At 52.7% G+C, this 23,464-nt stretch overlaps 1 protein-coding gene across 1 annotated transcript in view; it reads right to left on the bottom strand.

The window, feature by feature from the left end:
• Positions 1 to 23,464, bottom strand: part of LOC147108497 (uncharacterized) — a 170,267-nt gene that overhangs the window by 28,118 nt on the left and 118,685 nt on the right. Inside the window, exon 3 of the mRNA XM_086004277.1 lies at positions 22,824 to 23,244. Coding sequence (XP_085860403.1) covers positions 22,824 to 23,244 — 421 coding nt within the window. The remainder of the gene's footprint in view (positions 1 to 22,823; positions 23,245 to 23,464) is intronic.

The raw sequence follows: 23,464 nt of genomic DNA, 5'->3' as shown, positions 1-23,464 counted from the left end.
TGTGCAGGGGGAAGGGGCAATGTGCAGGGGGAAGGGGGAAATGCTCAGGGGGAAGGGGGCAATGTGCAGGGGGAAGGGGCAATGTGCAGGGGGAAGGGGGCAATGTGCATGGGGAAGGGGCAATGCTCAGAGGGAAGGGGCAATGCTCAGAGGGAAGGGGCAATGTGCAGGGGGAAGGGGCAATGCTCAGAGGGAAGGGGCAATGCTCAGGGGGAAGGGGCAATGCTCAGGGGGAAGGGGGCAATGCTCAGAGGGAAGGGGCAATGTGCAGGGGGAAGGGGCAATGCTCAGAGGGAAGGGGCAATGCTCAGGGGGAAGGGGCAATGCTCAGAGGGAAGGGGCAATGTGCAGGGGGAAGGGGCAATGCTCAGAGGGAAGGGGCAATGCTCAGAGGGAAGGGGCAATGCTCAGGGGGAAGGGGCAATGCTCAGAGGGAAGGGGCAATGTGCAGGGGGAAGGGGCAATGCTCAGGGGGAAGGGGGCAATGCGCAGGGGGAAGTGGCAATGTGCAGCGGGAAGGGGCAATGCTCAGGGGGAAGGGGGCAATGCGCAGGGGGAAGTGGCAATGTGCAGCGGGAAGGGGCAATGCTCAGGGGGAAGAGGGCAATGTGCAGGGGGAAGTGGCAATGTGCAGCGGGAAGGGGCAATGTGCAGGGGGAAGGGGGCAATGCTCAGGGGGAAGGGGGCAATGCTCAGGGGGAAGGGGGCAATGCTCAGTGGGAAGGAGGCAATGTTCAGGGGGAAGGAGCAATGCGCAGGGGGAAGGGGCAATGCTCAGGGGGAAGGGGGCTATGTTCATGGGGAAGGGGCAATGTGCAGGAGGCCAGACTCTGAGTCAGCGGATGCAGGAAGGAGCAGAAGGCTGTCGGGGTGGTGTGAGGCCGTGGATGGATGTATAGTTGAGAATGTTGGGAATTGGAGTCATTGTAGCTCAGTGAGCGTGGGCCAGGGGAGGGCCAGGGGTGGATCAGGAGTGGGCCAGGGGTGGTCCAGGGGTGGGGCAAGGGTGGGGCAAGGGTGGATCAGGAGTGGGCCAGGGGTGGGCCAGGGGTGGATCAGGGGTGGGCCAGGAGTGGATCAGGGGTGGGCCAGGTGTGGTTCAGGGGTGGTTCAGGGGTGGGCCAGGGGTGGTTCAGGGGTGGATCAGGGGTGGGCCAGGAGTGGATCAGGGGTGGGCCAGGTGTGGTTCAGGGGTGGTTCCGGGGTGGGCCAGGGGTGGATCAGGGGTGGTTCAGGGGTGGTTCCGGGGTGGGCCAGGGGTGGATCAGGGGTGGGCCAGGGGTGGGCCAGGGGTGGGCCAGGGGTGGGCCGGGGTGAGGCAGGGGTGGATCAGGGGTGGGCCAGGGGTGGGCCAGGGGTGGGCCAGGGGTGGATCACGGGTGGGCCAGGAGTGGGCCAGGGGTGGGCCAGGGGTGGGCCAGGGGTTGATCAGGGGCGGGCCAGGGGTGGATCAGGGGTGTGCCAGGGGTGGATCAGGGGTGGGCCAGGGGTCGATCATGGGTGGGCCAGGGGTGGGCCAGGGGTGGATCAGGAGTGGGCCAGGGGTGGGCCAGGGGTGGATCAGGGGTGGGCCCGGGGTGGTTCAGGGGTGGGCCAGGGGTGGATCAGGGGTGGTTCAGGGGTGGGCCAGGGGTGGTTCAGGGGTGGTTCAGGGGTGGGCCGGGGTGGATCAGGGGTGGGCCAGGGGTGGGCCAGGGGTGGATCAGGGGTGGGCCCGGGGTGGTTCAGGGGTGGGCCAGGGATGGATCAGGGGTGGTTCAGGGGTGGGCCAGGGGTGGTTCAGGGGTGGTTCAGGGGTGGGCCGGGGTGGATCAGGGGTGGGCCAGGGGTTGGCCAGGGGTGGGCCAGGGGCGGATCAGGGGTGGGCCAGGGGTGGGCCAGGGGTGGATCAGGGGTGGTTCAGGGGTGGGCCAGGGGTGGTTCAGGGGTGGTTCAGGGGTGGGCCGGGGTGGATCAGGGGTGGGCCAGGGGTGGGCCAGGGGTGGGCCAGGGGTGGATCAGGGGTGGGCCAGGGGTTGGCCAGGGGTGGGCCAGGGGCGGATCAGGGGTGGGCCAGGGGTGGGCCAGGCGTGGATCAGGGGTGGGCCAGGGGTGGGCCAGGGGTGGATCAGGGGTGGGCCAGGGGTTGGCCAGGGGTGGGCCAGGGGCGGATCAGGGGCGGGCCAGGGGTGGGCCGGGGTGGATCAGGGGTGGGCCAGGGGTTGGCCAGGGGTGGGCCAGGGGCGGATCAGGGGTGGGCCAGGGGTGGGCCAGGGGTGGATCAGGGGTGGTTCAGGGGTGGGCCAGGGGTGGTTCAGGGGTGGTTCAGGGGTGGGCCGGGGTGGATCAGGGGTGGGCCAGGGGTGGGCCAGGGGTGGGCCAGGGGTGGATCAGGGGTGGGCCAGGGGTTGGCCAGGGGTGGGCCAGGGGCGGATCAGGGGTGGGCCAGGGGTGGGCCAGGGGTGGATCAGGGGTGGGCCAGGGGTGGGCCAGGGGTGGATCAGGGTTGGGCCAGGGATGGGCCAGGGGTGGATCAGGGCTGGATCAGGGGTCGGCCAGGGGTGGGCCAGGGGTGGATCAGGGGTGGATCAGGGGTGGGCCTTGGGTGGATCAGGGGTGGGGCAAGAGTGGATCAGGGGTGGGGCAGGGGTGGATCAGGGGTGGGCCAGGGGTGGGCCAGGGGTGGGCCAGCGGGGGGCCAGGGGTGGATCAGGGCCAAGCAGGTTACAAGCGGGGTGTTGGGGACCACTCGCACCTTATGGGGGTCAGAGTTCAGGAGGCCGTGCTCTTGACTTGACTTTGTGCGATGGTGAAGTCAATGGCAATAAAAATGGACAGCCGACTCGCCTTATTTCCACTATTGCATAAAGTCACAATCCACCCTTGTGTCTTTAAGGCAGTCCCCATTTTAGTGTCATCTGCAAATTTGACAAAATTTATACCTGGTTCTGATGTCCAGGTGCAGATCTGGAACAACAGGGGTCCTCGTACTGGGTGCTGTGGGACTCCACTGAACAACTCCCCTCCCCCCCAGTCTAACACTGCACCTCCGAGTACTGTCCAAGGCTGATACTCCTCCTCGCACCTCGCCCCAGCATTGGTCGGGGGGTGCGCTTTTGAAGACTGGAATATAGCCTAACCCAGGTGAAGGTTCAGCTTCAGCGAGTGCCCTGGTCTTCACTTGGGTGGAAATATAGTCGAAGAACAGGAGGATGTGCAAAATCAAGGGGGGGAAGATCTGCACCAACACCGATTCTGCAGTGCTCTGGGCCTTCTGGCTTGCTAAATAAAGGTTGAATTTACCTAATGAAGTGGTTGCTGGCAGTTACTTTTCAGGTTCTCTGCTATCTGAGGATGATCTATTTCCCTGCCATCTGCTTGTTCGAGACCAGAGAAAATGATGCAAGAGGTTGTTTCATGTCATGCTCATGTTTGTAACATAAAATGCAAATGCTTACACTGCAAATATGTGTCAAACACAAAGGGGCAGCAATATAGCATAATGTGTCTCCCCTCTATCTAACCAGGTGCTTACGGGTGTAAGGCAGAAGAACATTGGCTCCTCTTTCTCCTATTTTATAACAAACTTTTTATCCAGTCCCATGTTTTACCCATGGCTTTGAGCTCAAAAGTCTTTCACGTGGAACTTTTCAAAAGCTTTCTGGAGGTCAGATTAAACACAGGGGAGTCCACTGCAGACCTTGTGAAGGGGATTGGCAAAGCTTATTCAAGCAAATCGTTGATGGTGCTAAAGTCAAATCGCCAGAGGCATAAGTTTAAAAATGAGGAATCTGGAACTGAGAAGGGAAGTCAGGCACAGCCTTAATACAGAATGAGTGAGCGGTTTCTGGAGCAAACTACCAGGGAAGATCATTGCAGCAGCCTGTGTAATGGGTTCAAGAGGTAATTGGGTCCGTTTCTCAAAAGAAAAGGACTTGGGGGATATAGTGAGAGGGTGGGTAAACAGCTGTGAGAGCAGTGTTAAAAGAATAGGTTTGTTAGGCCCACAGATCTTTTCCTCTGGTGTTCTACTGGTCTAATACAATCTTTGTCTGTCAATGATGATACCTGGACTGTTGATGCCATCAGGGCCATTGATCTGGACAGGTCATGCTGCAACATTGTTTGAAGGTGTCAAGGCTTGGCACATGCCCATCAAATCTTCCCGGCACTTTGAACAAGATGGCTGTGGGTGATGCTGCCTGGACTTCAAGTTGACTAACGCAGTCCGGGACTCTCAGGATGTGGGTGCCACTGTCAAGGCCGGCATTTATTGCTCATCCATAGTTGCCCTGGAGAAGGTGGTGGTGAGCCGCCTTCTTAAACCGCTGCAGTCCGTGTGGTGAAGGTACTCCCACAGTGCTGTTAGGGAGGCAGTTACAGGATTCTGACCCAGCGACAATGAAGGAACGTGGATATATTTTCAAGTCATGTTGGTGTGTAACTTGGAGGGGAACTTGCAGGTGATGGAGTTCCCATGCGCCTGCTGCCCTTGTCCCTCTAGGTGTGGAGGTCGCGGGTTTGGGAGGTGCTGCCGAAGAAGCCTTGGCGAGTTGCTGCAGTGCATCTTGTGGATAGTTTTACCCCACAGTGTGGATCATATTAAAGCACATGGTGACACGTGTGCTAAGCTGCGCTCTTTTCAACAGCTATCTTTCTGTCTCCGCGGGGTTAATCGGTCATGGGAATGCACTATGAGGTCCCTGAGGCACCTCAGATAATTATTAATTATACCAGTAATTAGTCTCGGCAGGGTCTTGCTCCCACTGCTGCAGTGAGAACATTCCCACAACAAAATATTAAAATTGCAATCAGAATCTAGTCATTTTGATTTCTGAAATGGCGCCATCAATGAGGCGCAAGCAGAGCACGGCGGCCCCTTCACCCACATGTTCACACGTGACCGGTTCTGCCTACACTTCAGGTCCAGCCCCAAATTTTGTATTATGACAGCGAAGTCTGGAGCACACACACTTGAGGCTGGTGGACAGACGAACGCACCGACATGACGTCCCAGAGCAATGTACAGCCAATGAAGTACAGTCACTTTTGTAACGTGGGGAAGTGTGGCAGCCAAATTACACACAGCAAGTTCCCACAAACAGCAGTGAGATAAATACCCATATTATTTGTTTTATTGTAGCTGGTTGAGGGGTAATTATTGACCAGGACACAAGGGAGAACTCCCCTGCTCTTAGAGTCATTGAGTTATATAGCACAGAAAGAGGCCCTTCGGCCCATCGCGTCCGCGCTGGCCATCAAGCCCTGTCTAATCTAATCCCATTTTCCAGCATTTGGTCCGTAGCCTTGTATGCTATGGCATTTCAAGTGCTCATCCAAATGCTTCTTGAATGTTGTGAGGGTTCTTGCCTCTACCACCCTTTCAGGCAGTGAGTTCCAGATTCCAACCATCCTCTGGGTGAAAAAGTTCTTCCTCAAATCCCCTCTAAACCTCCTGCCCCTTACCTTGAATCTATGCCCCTTTGTTATTGACCCCTCTACTAAGAGAAAAAGTTCCTTTCTATCTACCCTATCTATGCCCCTCATAATTTTGTACACCTCAACCAGGTCCCCCCTCAGCCTTCTCTGCTCCAAGGAAAACAACCCCAGCCTGCCCAGTCTTTCTTCATAGCTGAAGCGCTCCAGCCCAGGTAACATCCTGGTGAATCTCCTCTGCACCCTCTCCAAAGCAATCACATCCTTCCTATAGTGAGGTGACCAGAACTGCACACAGTATTCCAGCTGTGGCCTAACCAGCGTTTTGTAAAGCTCCATCATAACCTCCCTGCTCTTATATTCTATGCCTCGGCTAATGAAGGCAAGTATCCCATATGCCTTTTAACCACCTTATCCACCTGTTCTGCTGCCTTCAGGGATCTAGGTACATGCACACCAAGGTCCCTCTGATCCTCTGTCTTTCCTAGGGTCTTACCATTCATTGTGTATTCCCTTGCCTTGTTAGTCCCTCCCAAATGCATCACCTTGTGGCGGAACCACCAGAGGATTACGGACAATTGTATATAATTCCTTTTACAGCAATGTAGTACAGCTGGGAGCTGCACCTTTAATGTATCTGTTAAATGTACTAGGGCTTCTTTCCTGTACTCCGCGTGTTGACGTCATGCCGTCCGTCACGTGATCTCTCAACGGCGGGAGGAATGTGATGACGTCATGACGCCAGAGCTCGGAACCTTCTAGCAGTAGAGCTCGGAACCTTCTTGCAGTTGAGCTCGGAACCTGCTAGCAGTTGAGCTCGGAACCTGCTAGCAGTTGAGCTCGGAACCTTCTAGCAGTTTCCAGAGAGGCTTTCAAGCAGACCAGACCTATTTGCATTGTATCCTACAGTTTCCTGTACAGCTTCGTTTGTTCATTAAATTTTATTGTTTTTGATTTTCTGAGTCGATCTCAATTCTTCGGCTAGGAACCCCAGTTCCTACATTGGTGACCCCGATTTCTTTGAACAATTTTCGTTGAAGTTACATCATGGACACAAACGCCGTCACCCTCGAACTGCCGCAATTTTGGGAGCAACAACCGGCCGCGTGGTTTTTCCAGGCGGAAGTCCAATTTGCAATCCGGGGAGTAGCAGCGGATTCGACCCGTTATTATTACGTGGTCTCCGCCCTCGACAGCGCCACGGCCTCGCGAGTTGTCAGCCTCCTCGAGAGTCCACCGAACGATGGCAAGTATGAAGCTTTAAAAGCACGTTTACTGCAGATTTTCGGTCTGTCCAAGTCGGAGCGTGCTCGCAGACTTACCTCCATGCCCAGCCTCGGGGATTCAAAACCCTCAGAGCTCATGAGCCAAATGCTCACACTTTTGGGCTCGGAATCACAATGTTTTCTGTTCTGCGAGCTGTTTCTCTCTCAACTACCAGAGCCAGTACAGATGGCCTTGGCCAATTCTGCGATCACGGATTGTGCTGAACTCGCCGCGGAAGCGGATAAAATATTCACCGTCTCACAACAATCTTGTGCAGCCACGAGGCACCCATCCCCCACAAGAGCGAATCCGACTCCTCCTTCTGCAGGCTGGTGTGCATACCACGCTCATTTCAGCGCGAAGGCCAGAAATTGCCGTCCGCCCTGCAGTTTCTCACTAAAAAAAAAACCTACCTCAAACCAGTGGTTTCTGAGAAGATCAATAAGGCCTAAGGGACGCGCCGGAGTTGCGATGGCCGTCGGGTCCGCAGGGAAACTCCTATACTTTACAGACTCCCTGTCAGGGCGACGTTTTCTCTGTGATACTGGCTCCCAGTGCAGTATCCTACCAGCGTCGAAGCTAGATCTTTAATCCAGCGGTCAAGGTCCCCCCCTCAAAGCAGCCAATGATGTGGCCATTCGCACGTTCGGAAAGCGTAGGGTCCAGTTGAGTTTTGGCGGCCAACGTTTTGTTTGGGAGTTCATCACGACGAAAGTCTCACAGGCCATCCTGGGGGCAGATTTCTTCTGCGCAAATGGGTTTCTCGTCGACGTCCGACACTGCTGGCTAATCAGTGCCTCCACTTTTCACTCGGTCCCCTGCCACCGAAGCACCACGATGACTTGGTCAGTTGCCTGTACAGTCCCATCTCCAAATGAGTTCTCTCGTCCTCTCAGTGAGTTCCCTGAACTCACCAGGCCCACATTTTCTTCTTCAGTCGCGAGGCACGGTGTGGCGCACCACATTACCACGACAGGATCCCCCGTTTATGCAAGAGCTCGAAGGCTGGAACCCGGTAAACTCGCGGCCGCCAAGGCGAAGTTCCATACAATGGAGCGCCTGGGTATTATTCGACGTTCGAATAGTCCTTGGTCCTCGCCATTACACATTGTTCCTAAGCTGGGCGGCGGATGGCGACCATGCGGCGACTACAGATGCCTCAATGAGGCTACCACACCGGATCGGTACCCAATTCCTCACATTCAGGATTTTTCGGCCCATCTGGCAGGGAATTCCATCTTTTCCAAAGTAGACCTCATCCGAGGCTATCAGCAAGTGCCCGTGCATCCTCAGGACGTCCCCAAAACTGCCGTCATCACACCTTTCGGGCTCTTTGAGTTCCTTCGTATGCCGTTTGGGCTGAAGAATGCAGCACAAGCCTTCCAACGTCTCATGGATTCCGTGTTGCGCGATCTGCCATTCATCTTCATCTACCTGAACGACATCCTTATTGCCAGTAACAGCACGAAAGAACACATTACGCACTTGCGTACCCTTTTTTCTCGTCTCAGCCAACATGGCCTTATTATCAACCCGGCCAAGTGCCAGTTTGGGTTGCACAGCATTGATTTCCTGGGACACAGAATCACCTCAGAAGGCGCCGTCCCACTGGCCACGAAGGTGGAAGCAGTCACCTCATTCCCTCTTCCTCAGACCATCAGGGCCCTCCAGGAATTTCTGGGAATGGTCAATTTTTATCATCGGTTCGTCCCCAAGGCGGCATTGTTGATGCAACCTTTGTACGAGGCCCTCAGAGGTAAATCGGGCAAAGACCCGATCGTTTGGACACCCCAGATGAACCAGGCTTTCCTCGACACTAAGAACGCTTTGGCTGCTGTGACCATGTTGGCACATCCCCTTCCGGGCGCAACCATTGCCCTTACCACCGACGCATCTGATTATGCCATCGGGGCAGTACAGGAGCAGTGGGTCGATGGCACATGGCAACCACTGGCTTTCTTCAGCCGCCAATTGCGGAAGAACAAACGCAAGTATAGTACTTTTGATAGGGAGTTGTTGCCATTGCTTCTGGCCATCCGCCATTTTTGCTTCCTACTGGAAGGGCGCCCATTCTGTAAGAATTCACAATAATTTACAGTTCTGAAGATTCATTTTTTTGATTAAAGAATCCCTGGGCGTAGTGCTTTTAAATTTCCAGGGATAAAAATGGCTGTCACCACATGGCCGAAGACAAAGGACAATGCTTTGTTTACAAAGCAATTGAATGCTATTAGCATTTGTTTGTATATCGAGTGGATACATCTAAACTGCAGAAGAGACTTTTGTATCTTGAATGGGAAACGTTTAAGATTTGAATGGGTTTTAAATCACCCAGCACTGGACAATAGGGCTGTTGCATTCTCTTCGTTTCAGCCCAGGGAGCTCCGGAAGACACATTAACCCAGTCTAACCACTTTGAGTTAGCCAATCACAGCTTTCTCTTGTGTATTGGACCCTTTGGGTGGGGAATTTTGCACACAGCCCTTGCAAGGCAGAACAGCAGGGGCCTCACCACGTATAAAGATAGCTGCTGAGAAGCTATCACTCTCTCTTACGTCGCTGGACCACAGGTGAGCAGAGTGTTCTGACTCCTCAGCAAAGCAACCTAGTTAAGGAGTTTGGGGTGGTGATTTAAGGGAATTGCTAAGATTGTTTAAATAACATTGTAGCCATTGTACCCCTCGTTTTCGCCGTCTGCAATCCCCTGTTATATAGTTTTACAATTTTACTGTGTTCGTGTGGGATAGTTTGATATTTTGATTATAGTTTCTTTTAGTTAATGAAACTTGATTTTTTTCTCTCATCCAAACTACGTGTCTGTTTTAATATCAATAATTATAAGCCCTGCAGTCAGAACTGGAAGGTGGGGTAGCGATTCGAAACCGCTGTTTTAAAATGGATTTTATTGGAATTGGTCTGATGTGCAGGCAAAGGCTGCAAGACCAGGAAAATTACTTTAAACCAGTTTAAAGAAGCCCCAACCCTTACAATTCACAGCTTTTGTAGACCACAAGCCACTTACTTTTGCGATGGCCAAGACAGCAGAACCATGGTCGGCATGGCAACAACGTCATCTTACGTACCTATCTGAATTTACAACCGACATACAACATGTCTCGGGTAAAGACAACCTGGTGGTGGATTGTCTCTCCCGCGCCCAGCTCCACGCAGTACACCTGGGAGCCGACTATGTTGGTTTGGCAAAAGAATAGAAGGCAGACCCTGAAGTGCAGGCATACCGGACCGCACCTTCCAGCTTACAAGTGGCTGATGTCAGTTTCCAGGCCGCAGGGACCACACTCCTGTGTGACATCTCGATGGGTGTCCTACGTCCAATCGTTCCAGTCGAATGGCGCAGGAGAATTTTCGACACTATCCATGGGTTGTCACACCCTGGCATGAGAGCGTCACAACGACTCATGGCAAAGAAATTTTGTCTGGAAGGGCATGCATCTCGACGTCCGTGACTGGACCAATACCTGCGTGAGTTGCCAGAAGTCCAAGATACAACGTCATGTTAAGGCCCCAGTCGCCACTTTTCCGGTTCCGGAGCGTCGATTCGACCATGTGCATGTGGACCTGGTTGGTCCTCTCCCTTCCCCTCGCGGATGCACTCACCTCCTCACCGTGGTAGACCGCACCACCAGGTGGCCAGAGGCAATTCCTTTGGTCGCCACCACAGCAGCAGACGTCTCCAGAGCCTTCATCTCATCGTGGGTAGCTCGGTTCGGGGTACCGGCTGACATCTCCTCCGACCGGGGGCCTCAATTTACCTCTGAACTTTGGAACGCCGTAGCTCAAGGTTTGGGCACCAAGCTTCATCGTACCACCGCCTACCATCCACAGGCGAACGGTCTGTGTGAAAGATTCCACAGGTCCCTTAAAGCCGCACTGCGTGCTAGTCTCCGTGGGCCTAGTTGGGTGGACAGGCTCCCTTGGGTGCTGCTAGGTCTTCGCACAGAGCCTAAGGACGACCTGCATTCTTCTTCAGCAGAGCTGGTTTACGGCCAACCACTCAGAGTGCCTGGCGATTTTCTTCCTCCTCACACGAAACCCTGGTCCCCAGCTCAGCAGCTCGTCAGCCACCAGGAAGCGGCTAGGAATTTCATCCCAGTGCCTACGTCGCATCATGACCTGCAGCGCTCCCATGTCCCGGTGGATCTTAAAAGCGCAGAATACGTGTTCATTCGGCAGGATGCTCGCAAAAACCCGCTCAAACCGCCTTACACAGGTCCGTTCCGCGTCATCTCGTCAGGTGACAAGTCCTTCACAGTCGACGTCGGCGGTAAGCCTGACCACATCTCCATCGACCGGTTGAAACCGGCGCATCTGGATCTGAGCGAACCAGTTGTCACTGCTCAGCCGCCTCATCGTGGTCGTCCACCGTCGACTGCCGGTCCAGTACAGCCACAGTCATCCGCCGAGTCGCCAGTGCCCGCCTGACCGGGTCGACCACAGCCGGCCTCTTCTTCTCCTCCGCCTGTGGCGTCATCCCTACCACAGCCAATGACCAGTTCGTCTTCTAGCGCTCCATTCCAGCTGCCGGGGTATCACAGTCGGTCGGACAGACTCGTCAGATCCCCTTCTCGCCTTACCTTCTCTGTTAAAAGCAATTCTGGGGAGGGCGCATGTGGCGGAACCACCAAAGGATTACGGACAACTGTATATAATTCCTTTTACAGCAATGCAGTACAGCTGGGAGCTGCACCTTTAATGTATCTGTTAACTGTACTAGGGCTCCTTTCCTGTACTCCGCGTGATGACGTCATGCCATCCGTCACGTGATCTCTCAACGACGGGAAGAACGTGATGACGTCATGACGTCAGAGCTCGGAACCTTCTAGCAGTAGAGCTCGGAACCTTCTAGCAGTTGAGCTCGGAACCTGCTAGCAGTTGAGCTCGGAACCTTCAAGCAGTTTCCAGAGAGGCTTTCAAGCAGACCAGACCTATTTGCATTGTATCCGACAGTTTCCTGTACAGCTTCGTTTGTTCAATAAATTTTATTGTTTTTGATTTTCTGAGTCGATCTCAATTCTTCGGCTAGGAACCCCAGTTCCTACAACCTCACACTTTTCAGGGTTAAATTCCATTTGCCATTGTTCCGCCCATCTGACCAACCCATCTATATCGTCCTGCAGACTGAGGCTACCCTCCTCGCTATTTACCACCCCACCAATTTTTGTGTTATCTGCGAACTTACTGATCATACCTTTTGCATTCACATCCAAATCATTAATGTAAACCACAAACAGCAAGGGACCCAGCACCGATCCCTGCGGTACCCCACTGGACACAGGCTTCCAGTCACAAAAACAGCCTACGACCATCACACTCTGCCTTCTGCCACTAAGCCAGTTTTGGATCCAATGTGCCAAGGCACCCTGGATCCCATGGGCTCTTACCTACTTGACCAGTCTCCTATGCAGGACTTTATCGAAAGCCTTACTGAAATCCATGTATACCACATCCACTGCACTACCCTCATCCACACACCTAGTCAACCCCTCGAAAAATTCAATCAAATTGGTCAGACATGATCTTCCCTTGACAAAGCCATGCTGACTATCCCTGATTAATCGTTGCCTCTCCAAGTGGAGACTAATTCTGTCCCTCAGAATTTTTTCCAATAATTTCCTTACCACTGATGTTAGGCTCACTGGCCTGTAATTCCCTGGTTTATCCCTACTACCCTTCTTGAATAATGGTACTACGTTAGCTGTTCTCCAGTCCTCTGGCACATTCCCTTTGGCCAGAGAGGTTCTGAAAATTTGTGTCAGAGCCCCTGCAATCTCCTCCTTTGCCTCACACAGCAGCCTGGGATACATCTCGTCCGGGCCTGGGGATTTATCCACTTTTAAGCCTGCTAAAACCGCTAGTACCTCCTCCCTCTCAATGCTAATATGTCAAGTATATCACAGTCCCCCTGCCCGATTTCTATGTCTACATCGTCCTTCTCCATAGTGAATGTGATAAAAATGATAACTTCCGGGAAGTTATGTCATCACTTCCTGTGAACTATGAACTATGAACTATGAACTGTGTACATACCTCACTTCCTGTCATATGTCACTTCCTGTTGGACTGGTATAAATACTGGTCTGTTCAGTATTGTAAGAGGCTTCTACCAGAGGCATGGTAAAGACCTCTCTTGTGTATATAGTGTGTTTATAAGTTACTTAAAGCTTACTTTAAAGTTACTTGATGGTAAGTCTCCTTTTTCTTACATCAATTTAAGTAACTTAAATATTTACACTGACAAATACTAGACCTTCAGGCAAACTCGGAAGTTAAGGATCCAGGGAACCACCCATCATGGAGAAAATCCTTAGACCTATTCGTCTGGACTTGGACCCGAATACACCAGCAGCTGGCAGGGTATGGAAGCATTGGTATCGTACTTTTGAGAATTTTCTGGATGAATGTAAAGCGAATGCTCCTGCTAAATTGAAGATACTTGTCAATTATGTGACCCCAAAATTGTTCGAATATGTTGATGACTGGGATAATTACGAAGAGGTGATTCGGGCACTTAAGAAACTGTATGCGAAGACCCCAAATGAGGTCTATGCTAGACATCTACTGGCCACAGCCCGACAAGGGCCAGGGGAATCAATTGACGAATTCCTGCAAGAACTTCGCAGGCTCAGCGTAGATTGTAACTTTCAGGCAGCCTCAGCTGAGCTGTACCGCCAAGAAATGATTCGTGATGCTTTCATCTGCGGGATTGCTTCTCCATTTATACGCCAGCGTCTACTAGAAAGTAAAACACTTGAGCTACAAAAAGCTTTTGACCTAGCTTGTTCACTGGATTTGGCAAAGAGAAATGCAGACCTCTATCAGCTGCCCAGATCTCGATCTGCTGCTGTAGCTGCAACCAGACAATTCAAGCGGTCTCAGGTGAACCCTATCATGGGGGAATCTAATTCTGATAATTCTGATGAAGAAGAGGAGGACGACCCCACTTTAGCAGCCTCTTGGCAATCTAGGAAGGAATGCTTCTTTTGTGGAGATGCTTTTCACCCTAGGAAAACCTGCCCTGCTCGCAATGCAATCTGCAGTTATTGTGGGAAAAAAGGACACTTTGCTAAAGTTTGCCTATCAAGGGCCTCTACGAGGGCCAATCCAGCTAAGGCCTACCGAACTGCCCCAATTAGGGCCTATCAAGATGCTCCAGCTAGGACCTATCAAGCTTCCTCTCGAGCTGTCTCCCGAAGAAGCACACCGAGAGTTTTAGCCACTCTCTGTGCAACGACACCAATTACAGCTGCTTGCCCACAGAACCTGTCTCATGCAGCCACAAAAATTTCAATTAAAGGGCATACCTTAGATGCCTTAATTGACTCAGGAAGTACTGATAGTTTCATTAAGGAACAGATTGTTGCGAAATTGAAACTACATGTCTTCCCATCGGACCAGGCAATTGCGATGGCCCAGTCATCACTTAATACCAGAATCTCCGGCTTTTGTGTTGTTGATATGACACTTCATGGTCGTATGTATCCCTCCACCCGACCTTCGGTGCTCAAGGACTTATGTAGTGATCTCCTCTTAGGGCTGGACTTCCAAAAACAGCATAAGAAACTCACCATTGAGTTTGGTGGATCCAAACCCGGACTTACTATTTCTAATATACCGTCTAAATTACCATTTTGTGCATTATCAGCAGCTTCACTTGATGAACCCTCATTATTTGCCAGTATTCCGCCTCAATGCCAAGTGATAATAACGAAATCGCGGCGCTTTAATCAGAAAGACCAATCTTTTATTGCGGCTGAATTCTCTCGACTTCTAGCAGAGGATATCATTGAACCATATTCGTCGCCCTGGCGGGCTCAAGTCGTCATTGCCAAGAACCCTCTAAAACCTCACAAACAGCGACTATGCATCGATTATTCGCAAACCATCAATCAATATACCGACTTGGACGCCTACCCATTGCCACGCATTGATGATATGGCTAATAAACTGGCCGAATACAAAGTGTTCTCAACTTACGATTTAAAAAGTGCCTATCATCAGTTACCCTTGAAGGTCTCAGATAAGCAGTACACAGTCTTTGAGGCTAATGGACGGCTGTACCAATTTCGTCGCCTCCCATTCGGGGTTACTAATGGAGTGGCTGTCTTTCAGCGGGCAATGGATGGCCTGGTTAAGCAGGAAAACCTAAGGGACACTTTTCCCTATCTTGATAACATTACCATTGCAGGTCACGATCAACAGGAACACGACTCCAACCTCCAAAAATTTCGGGATGCCCTCCATCGCCGTAATTTGACCCTGAATGAATCCAAATCTGTTGAGTCGCAACCGACCATCAACATCCTTGGCTACTGCGTAGGCAATGGTATCATTAAGCCAGACCCAGAAAGACTTCGCCCGCTCCAAGAGCTCCCGTCACCTAAGAATCCGGCTTCTTTACGTCGGGCTCTCGGTCTGTTTGCATACTACGCTAAATGGATTCCTCATTTTTCGGACAAAATCCAACCCTTGCTGCATGCTAGATCATTTCCACTGGGAACAGCGGCTGTTGCAGCCTTTAACCTTCTCAAAAAACAGTTGGAGAAAGCGGCTCTTCACTCCATTGATGAGAATCTCCCTTTCGTGGTTGAATGTGATGCCTCGGAGGTGGCGATCTCGGCTACTCTGAATCAGGAAGGTCGTCCTGTAGCATTTATGTCCAGGACCTTACAAGGTGCCGAGTTACATTATCCTCCGGTTGAGAAAGAAGCCACAGCCATCATAGAGGCAGTACGGAAGTGGAACCATTTTCTAGCTCGCCAGCACTTTACATTGATCACGGACCAACGATCAGTCGCCTTCATGCTCGATAATCGAAAACGAACCAAAATTAAGAATAATAAAATACAACTTTGGAGGATGGAACTGGCCTCTTTTGGTTATACCATTCTCTATCGGCCTGGCAAGGAGAATGTGGCCCCGGACACCCTCACACGGGTATTCTGCTCCACTATGTCATCCTCCACTCTCATGGATGTCCACAATGGTTTGTGTCATCCTGGCGTTACGCGCATGCTACATTTCGTACGATCACGGAATCTCCCTTTTTCCACTGGAGATGTAAAGAAAATATGCTCAGAATGCCGGCTTTGTGCGGAATTAAAACCTCAGTTCTTCCGCCCCTCAGATGGTATACTCATACATGCAACCCAACCGATGCAACGACTTAGCATCGATTTTAAGGGCCCAGTGCCCTCTTCAACTCGGAACACATATTTGCTCACCATGATCGACGAATATTCACGTTTTCCGTTTGCCTTCCCCTGCTCCAATATGCTGGCGTCCACAGTAATCTGCTGCCTTGAGCAGGTATTTTCTCTCTGTGGCATGCCGGCTTATATTCACTCAGATCGGGGTCCATCCTTTATGTCAAGGGAACTCAAGGACTACCTCTCAGAACGGGGAATTGCTACAAGCAAAACAACACCATACCATCCCATCGGAAATGGGCAGGTATAGAGGTATAACGGTATCATCTGGAATTCCGTACGTCTCGCTTTAAGATCTCGGGGCCTACCAGACCAGCAATGGGAAACAGTGCTTCCGGATGCATTGCACTCTATACGGTCCCTGCTTTCTACAGCCACAAATACTACACCTCATGAGCGGTTCTTTGGATTCCAGCGTCGCTCATCTCATGGGACATCACTCCCGTCATGGCTAACTACTCCTGGACCTGTATTACTCCGAAGATACGTTCGGACGTCTAAAAATGACCCTCTTGTAGACGAGGTCGAACTAACCGATGCCAACCCCACCTATGCAAACATACGATATTCCGACGGCCGAGAATCTACCGTATCATTACGGGATCTGGCTCCCTGCCCACCAGGACCTAGTGGGACATCGGGTGATGGCATTTCACCAGGAAACTCTTGGGACCTATTGGGTACCCCTCTCCAGGATCCTGATCGGACACCAACTAGCTTGGTGCCGGTAGAACCCCGTGCTCAAGGTTGCGACCCTCCCAGTACCGCGCATGAAAGTACTGATCCGCCACAGACCAGCTCTGCACCTCCCTCTGAACAGAGGCAGTCCGACTTTGAACCTATTGGGGCTCGTACTCGAAGCCATGATCTCCCCGACCCTTCACAGGGCAATCCAGGCCACACAGACTCTGACCAATGGCCAACCGCATGTAAGCGGACCAGCGACCCTCTACGACGGGAATCCAAACGGGTGCGACTCTTCCTTGTTCGGCGGCTGCGGACCAAAAGGTAGACCACAGCCTCCTAATCCTGCAGGAGGGAAGAATGTGATAAAAATGATAACTTCCGGGAAGTTATGTCATCACTTCCTGTGAACTATGAACTATGAACTATGAACTGTGTACATACCTCACTTCCTGTCATATGTCACTTCCTGTTGGACTGGTATAAATACTGGTCTGTTCAGTATTGTAAGAGGCTTCTACCAGAGGCATGGTAAAGACCTCTCTTGTGTATATAGTGTGTTTATAAGTTACTTAAAGCTTACTTTAAAGTTACTTGATGGTAAGTCTCCTTTTTCTTACATCAGTGAACACAGATGCAAAAAATTCATTTAAAACCTCACCTACATCTTCTGGCTCCACACACAGATTGCCACTTTGGTCCCTAATGGGCCCTACTCTTTCCCTAGTTATCCTCTTGCCCTTAATATACTTATAAAACACCTTAGGATTTTCCTTTATTTTGCTCGCCAGTGTTATTTCATGGCCCCTCCTCGCTCTCCTAATTTCTTTTTTAAGTATCCCCCTGCACTTTTTATACTCCTCTGGGGCTTCCTCTGTCTTCAGTCCTTTGTATCTGCCAAAAGCCCCCTTTTTTTCCTAATCCATTCCCGTATATCCCTTGACATCCAAGGTTCCCTGGGCATGTTGGTCCCACCCTTGACCTTTACGGGAACATGTTGCCATTGTACTCTCTCAATTTCCTTTCTGAAAGACTCCCATTGCTCCGATGTGGATTTTCCTACAAGTAGCTGATCCCAGTCCACTTTGGCCAGATCCTGCCTTATCATATTAAAATCGGCCTTCTCCCAATTTAGAACCTTTATTTCCGGTCCATCTCTGTCCTTTTCCATGACTACCTTAAATCTCACCGAATTATGGTCACTGTCACCAAAGTGCTCACCTACTAACACTTCTACCACTTGCCCGGCCACATTCCCTAGAATTAGGTCCAGTACCGCCCCCTCTCTTGTAGGACTTTCTACATGCTGGCTCATAAAGCTCTCCTGGATGCACTTTAAGAATTCTGTACCCTCTAAGCCTTTCACACTCTGATTATCCCAGTTAATATTGGGGAAGTTGAAATCCCCCACTATTATTACCCTACTTTTTGCACATTTCTCTGAGATTTGCCTACATATCTGTTCCTCTATCTCCCCCTGACTGTTTGGGGGCCTATAGTACACTCCCAGCAAAGTGCTTGCCCCTTTTTGTTTTTAAGTTCTACCCATATGGCCTCATTAGAGGAACCTGTTAATATATCATCCCTCCTTACAGCAGTAATTGACTCCTTAATTAATATTGCGACACCCCCTCCTCTTTTACCCTCCCCTCTGTCTTGCCTCAAGATTCTATACCCCGGAATATTGAGCTGCCAGTCTTGCCCCTCCCTCAACCATGTCTCCGTGATAGCAACAATATCATACTCCCATGTGTTCATCAACACCTTCAGTTCATCCACCTTATTCGCAAGACTCCTTGCATTAAAATAAATGCCATCCAGCCTTGACCTACTCCCTTGTGCCGTTACATATTTGCTCTGCCTTCCAAGCTGACTTGTTTTTTCCTCTATATTTGGCTTTACATCACCCCCTATTATAGCGCCACTCTGTATCCCATCCCCCTGCCAAGTTAGTTTAAACACCCCGCAACAGTGCTAGCAAACCTCCCCGCAAGGATATTTGTCCCGTTCTGGTTCAGGTGCAACCCATCCGACTTGTACAAGTCCCACCTTCCCCAGAAGCAGGCCCAGTGATCCAGGAAACTAAAGCCCTCCCTCCTGCACCAACTCTTTAGCCACACATTCATCTGCTCTATCCTCCTATTCCTATACTCACTAGCACATGGCAGCGGGAGTAATCCAGAGATTACAACCTTTGAGGTCCTGCTCTTTAATCTGCTACCTAGCTCCCTAAATTCTTGCTGCAGGACCTCATCCCTCTTCCTACCCATGTCGTTGGTCCCAATGTGAACCACGACCTCTGACTGTTCACCCTCCCCCTTCAGAATGCCCTGCAGTCGTTCAGTGACATCCTTGACCCTGGCACCAGGGAGGCAACAAACCATCCTGGAGCCACGTCTACGGCCACAGAAACACCTATCTGTTCCCCTTATGATAGAATCCCCTACCACTATTGCTCTCCCACTCTTTTTCCTCCCTTCCTGAGCAGCAGAAGCACCCCCGGTGCCAGGAAGTTGGCTGCTGCTGCCTTCCCCTGGTAAGTCATCCCCCTCAACAGTATCCAAATCGCTATACCTGTTTGAGAGGGGGATGGCCACAGGGGTCCCCTGCACTTACCTGCCTGCTTCTACTGCTCCGCCTGATGGTCACCCATTTCCCTTCTGCCTGTGCAGCCCTTACCTGCGGTGTGACCAACTCACTAAACGTGTTATCCAGGACCCTCTCAGCATCACGAATGCTCCAAAACTCATCCATCCGCAGCTCCACTGCTTCAATGCCGTCTGCTAGAAGCTGCAGCTGGATACATTTCCGGCACACATGGTCGTCAGGGACACCGGCAGTGCCCCTGAATTCCCACATAGCGCAGGTGAAGCATAACACGGGGCTGGGCTGTCCTGACATGACTTACCCTTTAATTAATTTAAATTAATTCAATACCACCAATTAAAGATATACTCTAGGGCGCTTGTATGGCAGAAGTCCCCGTTACACCACAGAGACCTTGAAAATATAAAGCGCAGAATTGAAGTTACCTTACAGCTATTGACATATTTAAGGGCCCTGGTTTATAAACAGTCCCCGCTACACCACGGAGACTTTAGAAACTATAAACCACGGAGTTAAGGTTTAAAAAGAGAGAAATACTCACCAACCAATCACTTACCTGCTTTCTGGTGACGTCACACTTGGATTTCTTTTTACTTCTCTCCTTCCCTCTGAGTTCCGAGATTGGAGACTAGTACGCCTTACCTGGTTTCTGGAGCCTTTTATACTCACCGCTCACCACTCAGCCCATGATTCCCGCCGACTTTCGCTCCGCACTGAGGCCTTACCTGGTCTCTGGTGCCTTTTATACTCACCGCTCACTGCTCAGCCCGCGATTCCCGCTGACTCTCGCTCTGCACTGAGGCCTTACCTGGTCTCTGGAGCCTTTTATACTCACCGCTCAGCCCGCGATTCCTGCCGACTCTCGCTCCGCACTGATGCCTTACCTGGTTTCTGGAGCCTTTTATACTCACCGCTCACCTCTCAGCCCGCGATTCCCGCTGACTCTCGCTCCGCACTGAGGCCTATCTGGTCTCTGGAGCCTTTTATACTCACCGCTCACTGCTCAGCCCGCGATTCCCGCTGACTCTCGCTCAACATTGAGGCATTACCTGGTCTCTGGAGCCTTTTATACTCACCGCTCAGCCCGCGATTCCCGCCGACTCTCGCTCCGCACTTCTTCTTCAGAATAGTGCCGTGCAATCCTGAGAGGGAAGAAGGGGCCTCGGTTTAATGTCTCATCCAAAAGAAGCCGCCTCCAACAGCACAGCGCTCCCTCAGCACTGCCCCTCCGACAGTGCAGCAATTCCTCAGTGCAGACACTCCAACAGTGCAGCACTCACTCAATACTGCTCCTCCGACAGTGCAGCGCTCCCTCACTACTGCCACTCCGACAATGCAGCACTCACTCAATACTGCCCCTCCGACAGTGCAGCGCTCCCTCAGTACTGACCCTCCAACAGCACAGCGCTCCCTCAGCACTGCCCCTCCAACAGTGCAGTTCCCTCAGTACAGACCCGCCGACAGTGCAGTGCTCCCTCAGTACGGCCCGTCCAACAGTGCAGCACTCCCTCAGTGCGCACCCTCTGAAAGTGCAGCGCTCCCTCAGGACTGCCCCTCCGACAGTGCAGCACTCCCTCAGCACTAACCATCCAACAGTGCTGCGCTCCCTCAGTACTGGCCCTCCGACAGTGCAGCACTCCCTCAGTACTGCCACTTGACAGTGCAGCGCTCACTCAGTACTGACACTCCGACAGTGCAGCACTCCCTCAGCACTGACACTTGACAGTGCAGTGCTCCCTCAGTACTGTTTCTCTGACAGTGCAGCACTCCCTTAGCACTGTCCCACTGACCGTGCAGCGCTCCCTCAGTACTGCCCCTCTGACAGTGCACCGCTCCCTCAGTACTGCCCCTCCGACAGTGCTATGCTCCCTCAGTACTGCCCCTCTGACAGTGCGCTGCTCCCTCAGTACTGACACTCTGACAGTGCAGCACTCCCTCAGCACTGCCACTTGACAGTGCAGCCCTCCCTCAGTACTGACCCTCCGACAGTGCCGCGCTCCCTCAGTACTGAACCTCCGACAGTGCCGCGCTCCCTCAGTACTGCCCCTCTGAGAGTGCAGCAACGCCTCAGTACTGCCCATCTGACATTGTAGCACACCCTCAGTACTGCCCCTCTAAAAGTGCAGCACGCACTCAGAACTGCCCCTCTGACAGTGTGGCTCTCCCTCAGTACTGAACCTCCGGCAGCACAGCGCCCCCACAACACTGCCCCTCTAAACGCACAGTGCTCCCACAGGGCTGCCCCTCTGACAGTGCAGCACTCCCTCAGTTCTGCCCCCCTGACAGTGCAGCACTCACTCAGCACTGCACCTCTGACTGTGCAGCGCTCCTTCAGCACTGCCCCTTGGCAGTGCAGCACTCCCTCAGTACTGACCCTCCGACAGTGCAGCACTCCCTCAGTACTGACCCTCCAACAGCACAGCGCTCCCTTAGCACTGCCCCTCCGACAAAGCAGCACTCCCTCAGTACTGCCCCTCCGACAGTGCAGCGCTCCCTCAGTACTGACCCTTCAACAGCACAGCGCTCCCTCAGTACTGCTACTCTGACAGTGCACCACTCTCTCAGTACTGCCCCTCCAACAGCACAGTGCTCCCTCAGCACTGCCCCTCCGACAGTGCAGCACTCCCTCAGTAGTGACCCTCCAACAGTGCAGCGCTCCCTCAGCACTGACCCTCCAATAGTACAGCGCTCCCTCATTAGTGACCCTCCAACAGTGCTGCGCTCCGTCATGACTGCCCTTCCAACAGTGCCGCGCTCCCTCAGTACTGACACTCCGACAGTGCAGCGCTCCCTCAGTACTGACCCTTCAACAGTGCAGCGCTCCCTCAGTACTGACCCTCCGACAGTGCCGCACTCCCTCAGTATTGACCCTCCGACAGTGCCGCACTCCCTCAGTACTGCCCCTCCGACAGTGCAGCGCTCCCTCAGTACTGACCCTCCGACAGTGCAGCGCTCCCTCAGTACTGGCCCTCCGACAGTGCCGCACTCCCTCAGTATTGACCCGCCAACAGCACTGCGCTCCCTTAGCACTGCCCCTCCGACAGTGCAGTGCTCCCTCAGTACTGACCTTCCGACATTGCAGCGCTCCCTCAGTTCTGACCCTCCAACAGTGCAGCACTCCCTCAATACTGACCCTCCAACAGTGCAGCACTACCTCAGCACTGACCCTCCAACAGCACAGCGCTCCCTCTGTAGTGACCCTCCAACAACGCTGCGCTCCCTCATGACTGCCCCTCCAACAGTGCCGCGCTCCCTCAGTACTGACCCTCCAACAGTGCAGCGCTCCCTCAGTACTGACCCTCCGACAGTGTCGCACTCCCTCAGTATTGACACGCCAACAGCACTGCGCACCCTTAGCACTGCCCCTCCGACAGTGCAGTGCTCCCTCAGTACTGACCCTCCGACATTGCAGCGCTCCCTCAGTACTGATCCTTCAACAGTGCAGCACTCCCTTAATATTGCCCCTCCGACAGTGCAGCACTTCCTCCATACTGCTCCTCCGACAGAGCAGAACTCCCTCAATACTGCGCCTCGGACAGTGCAGCGCTCCCTCAGTACTGCCCCTCCAACAACACAGTGCTCCCTCAGTTCTGACCCTCCAACAGTGCAGCACTCCCTCAATACTGACCCTCCAACAGTGCAGCGCTCCCTCAGCACTGACCCTCCAACAGCACAGCGCTCCCTCAGTATTGACCCTCCGACAGTGCCGCACTCCCTCAGTATTGACCCGCCAACAGCACTGCGCTCCCTTAGCACTGCCCCTCCGACAGTGCAGTGCTCCCTCAGTACTGACCCTCCGACAGTGCAGCGCTCCCTCAGTACTGACCCTCTGACAGTGCTGCACTCCCTCAGTATTGACCCGCCAACAGCACTGCGCTCCCTTAGCACTGCCCCTCCGACAGTGCAGTGCTCCCTCAGTACTGACCCTCCGACATTGCAGCGCTCCCTCAGTACTGATCCTCCAACAGTGCAGCACTCCCTCAATATTGCCCCTCCGACAGTGCAGCACTTCCTCCATACTGCTCCTCCGACAGTGCAGAGCTCCCTCAATACTGCGCCTCAGACAGTGCAGAACTCCCTCAATACTGCGCCTCTGACAGTGCAGTGCTCCCTTAGTACTCCCTCAGTATTGACCCACCAACAGCACTGCGCTCCCTTAGCACTCCCCTCCGACAGTGCTGTGCTCCCACAATACTGACCCTCCGACAGTGCAGCGCTCCCTCAGTACTGATCCTCCGACAGTGCTGTGCTCCCTCAGTACTGAC

The sequence above is a fragment of the Somniosus microcephalus genome, chromosome 13 (genome assembly GCF_052327205.1).
Source record: "Somniosus microcephalus isolate GS21.2 chromosome 13, FLI_Smic_1.0, whole genome shotgun sequence".
Classification (NCBI taxonomy): domain Eukaryota; kingdom Metazoa; phylum Chordata; class Chondrichthyes; order Squaliformes; family Somniosidae; genus Somniosus; species Somniosus microcephalus.
Note: the sequence above shows the minus strand (reverse complement) of the source record. Positions and strands in the feature narration are given on the sequence as shown.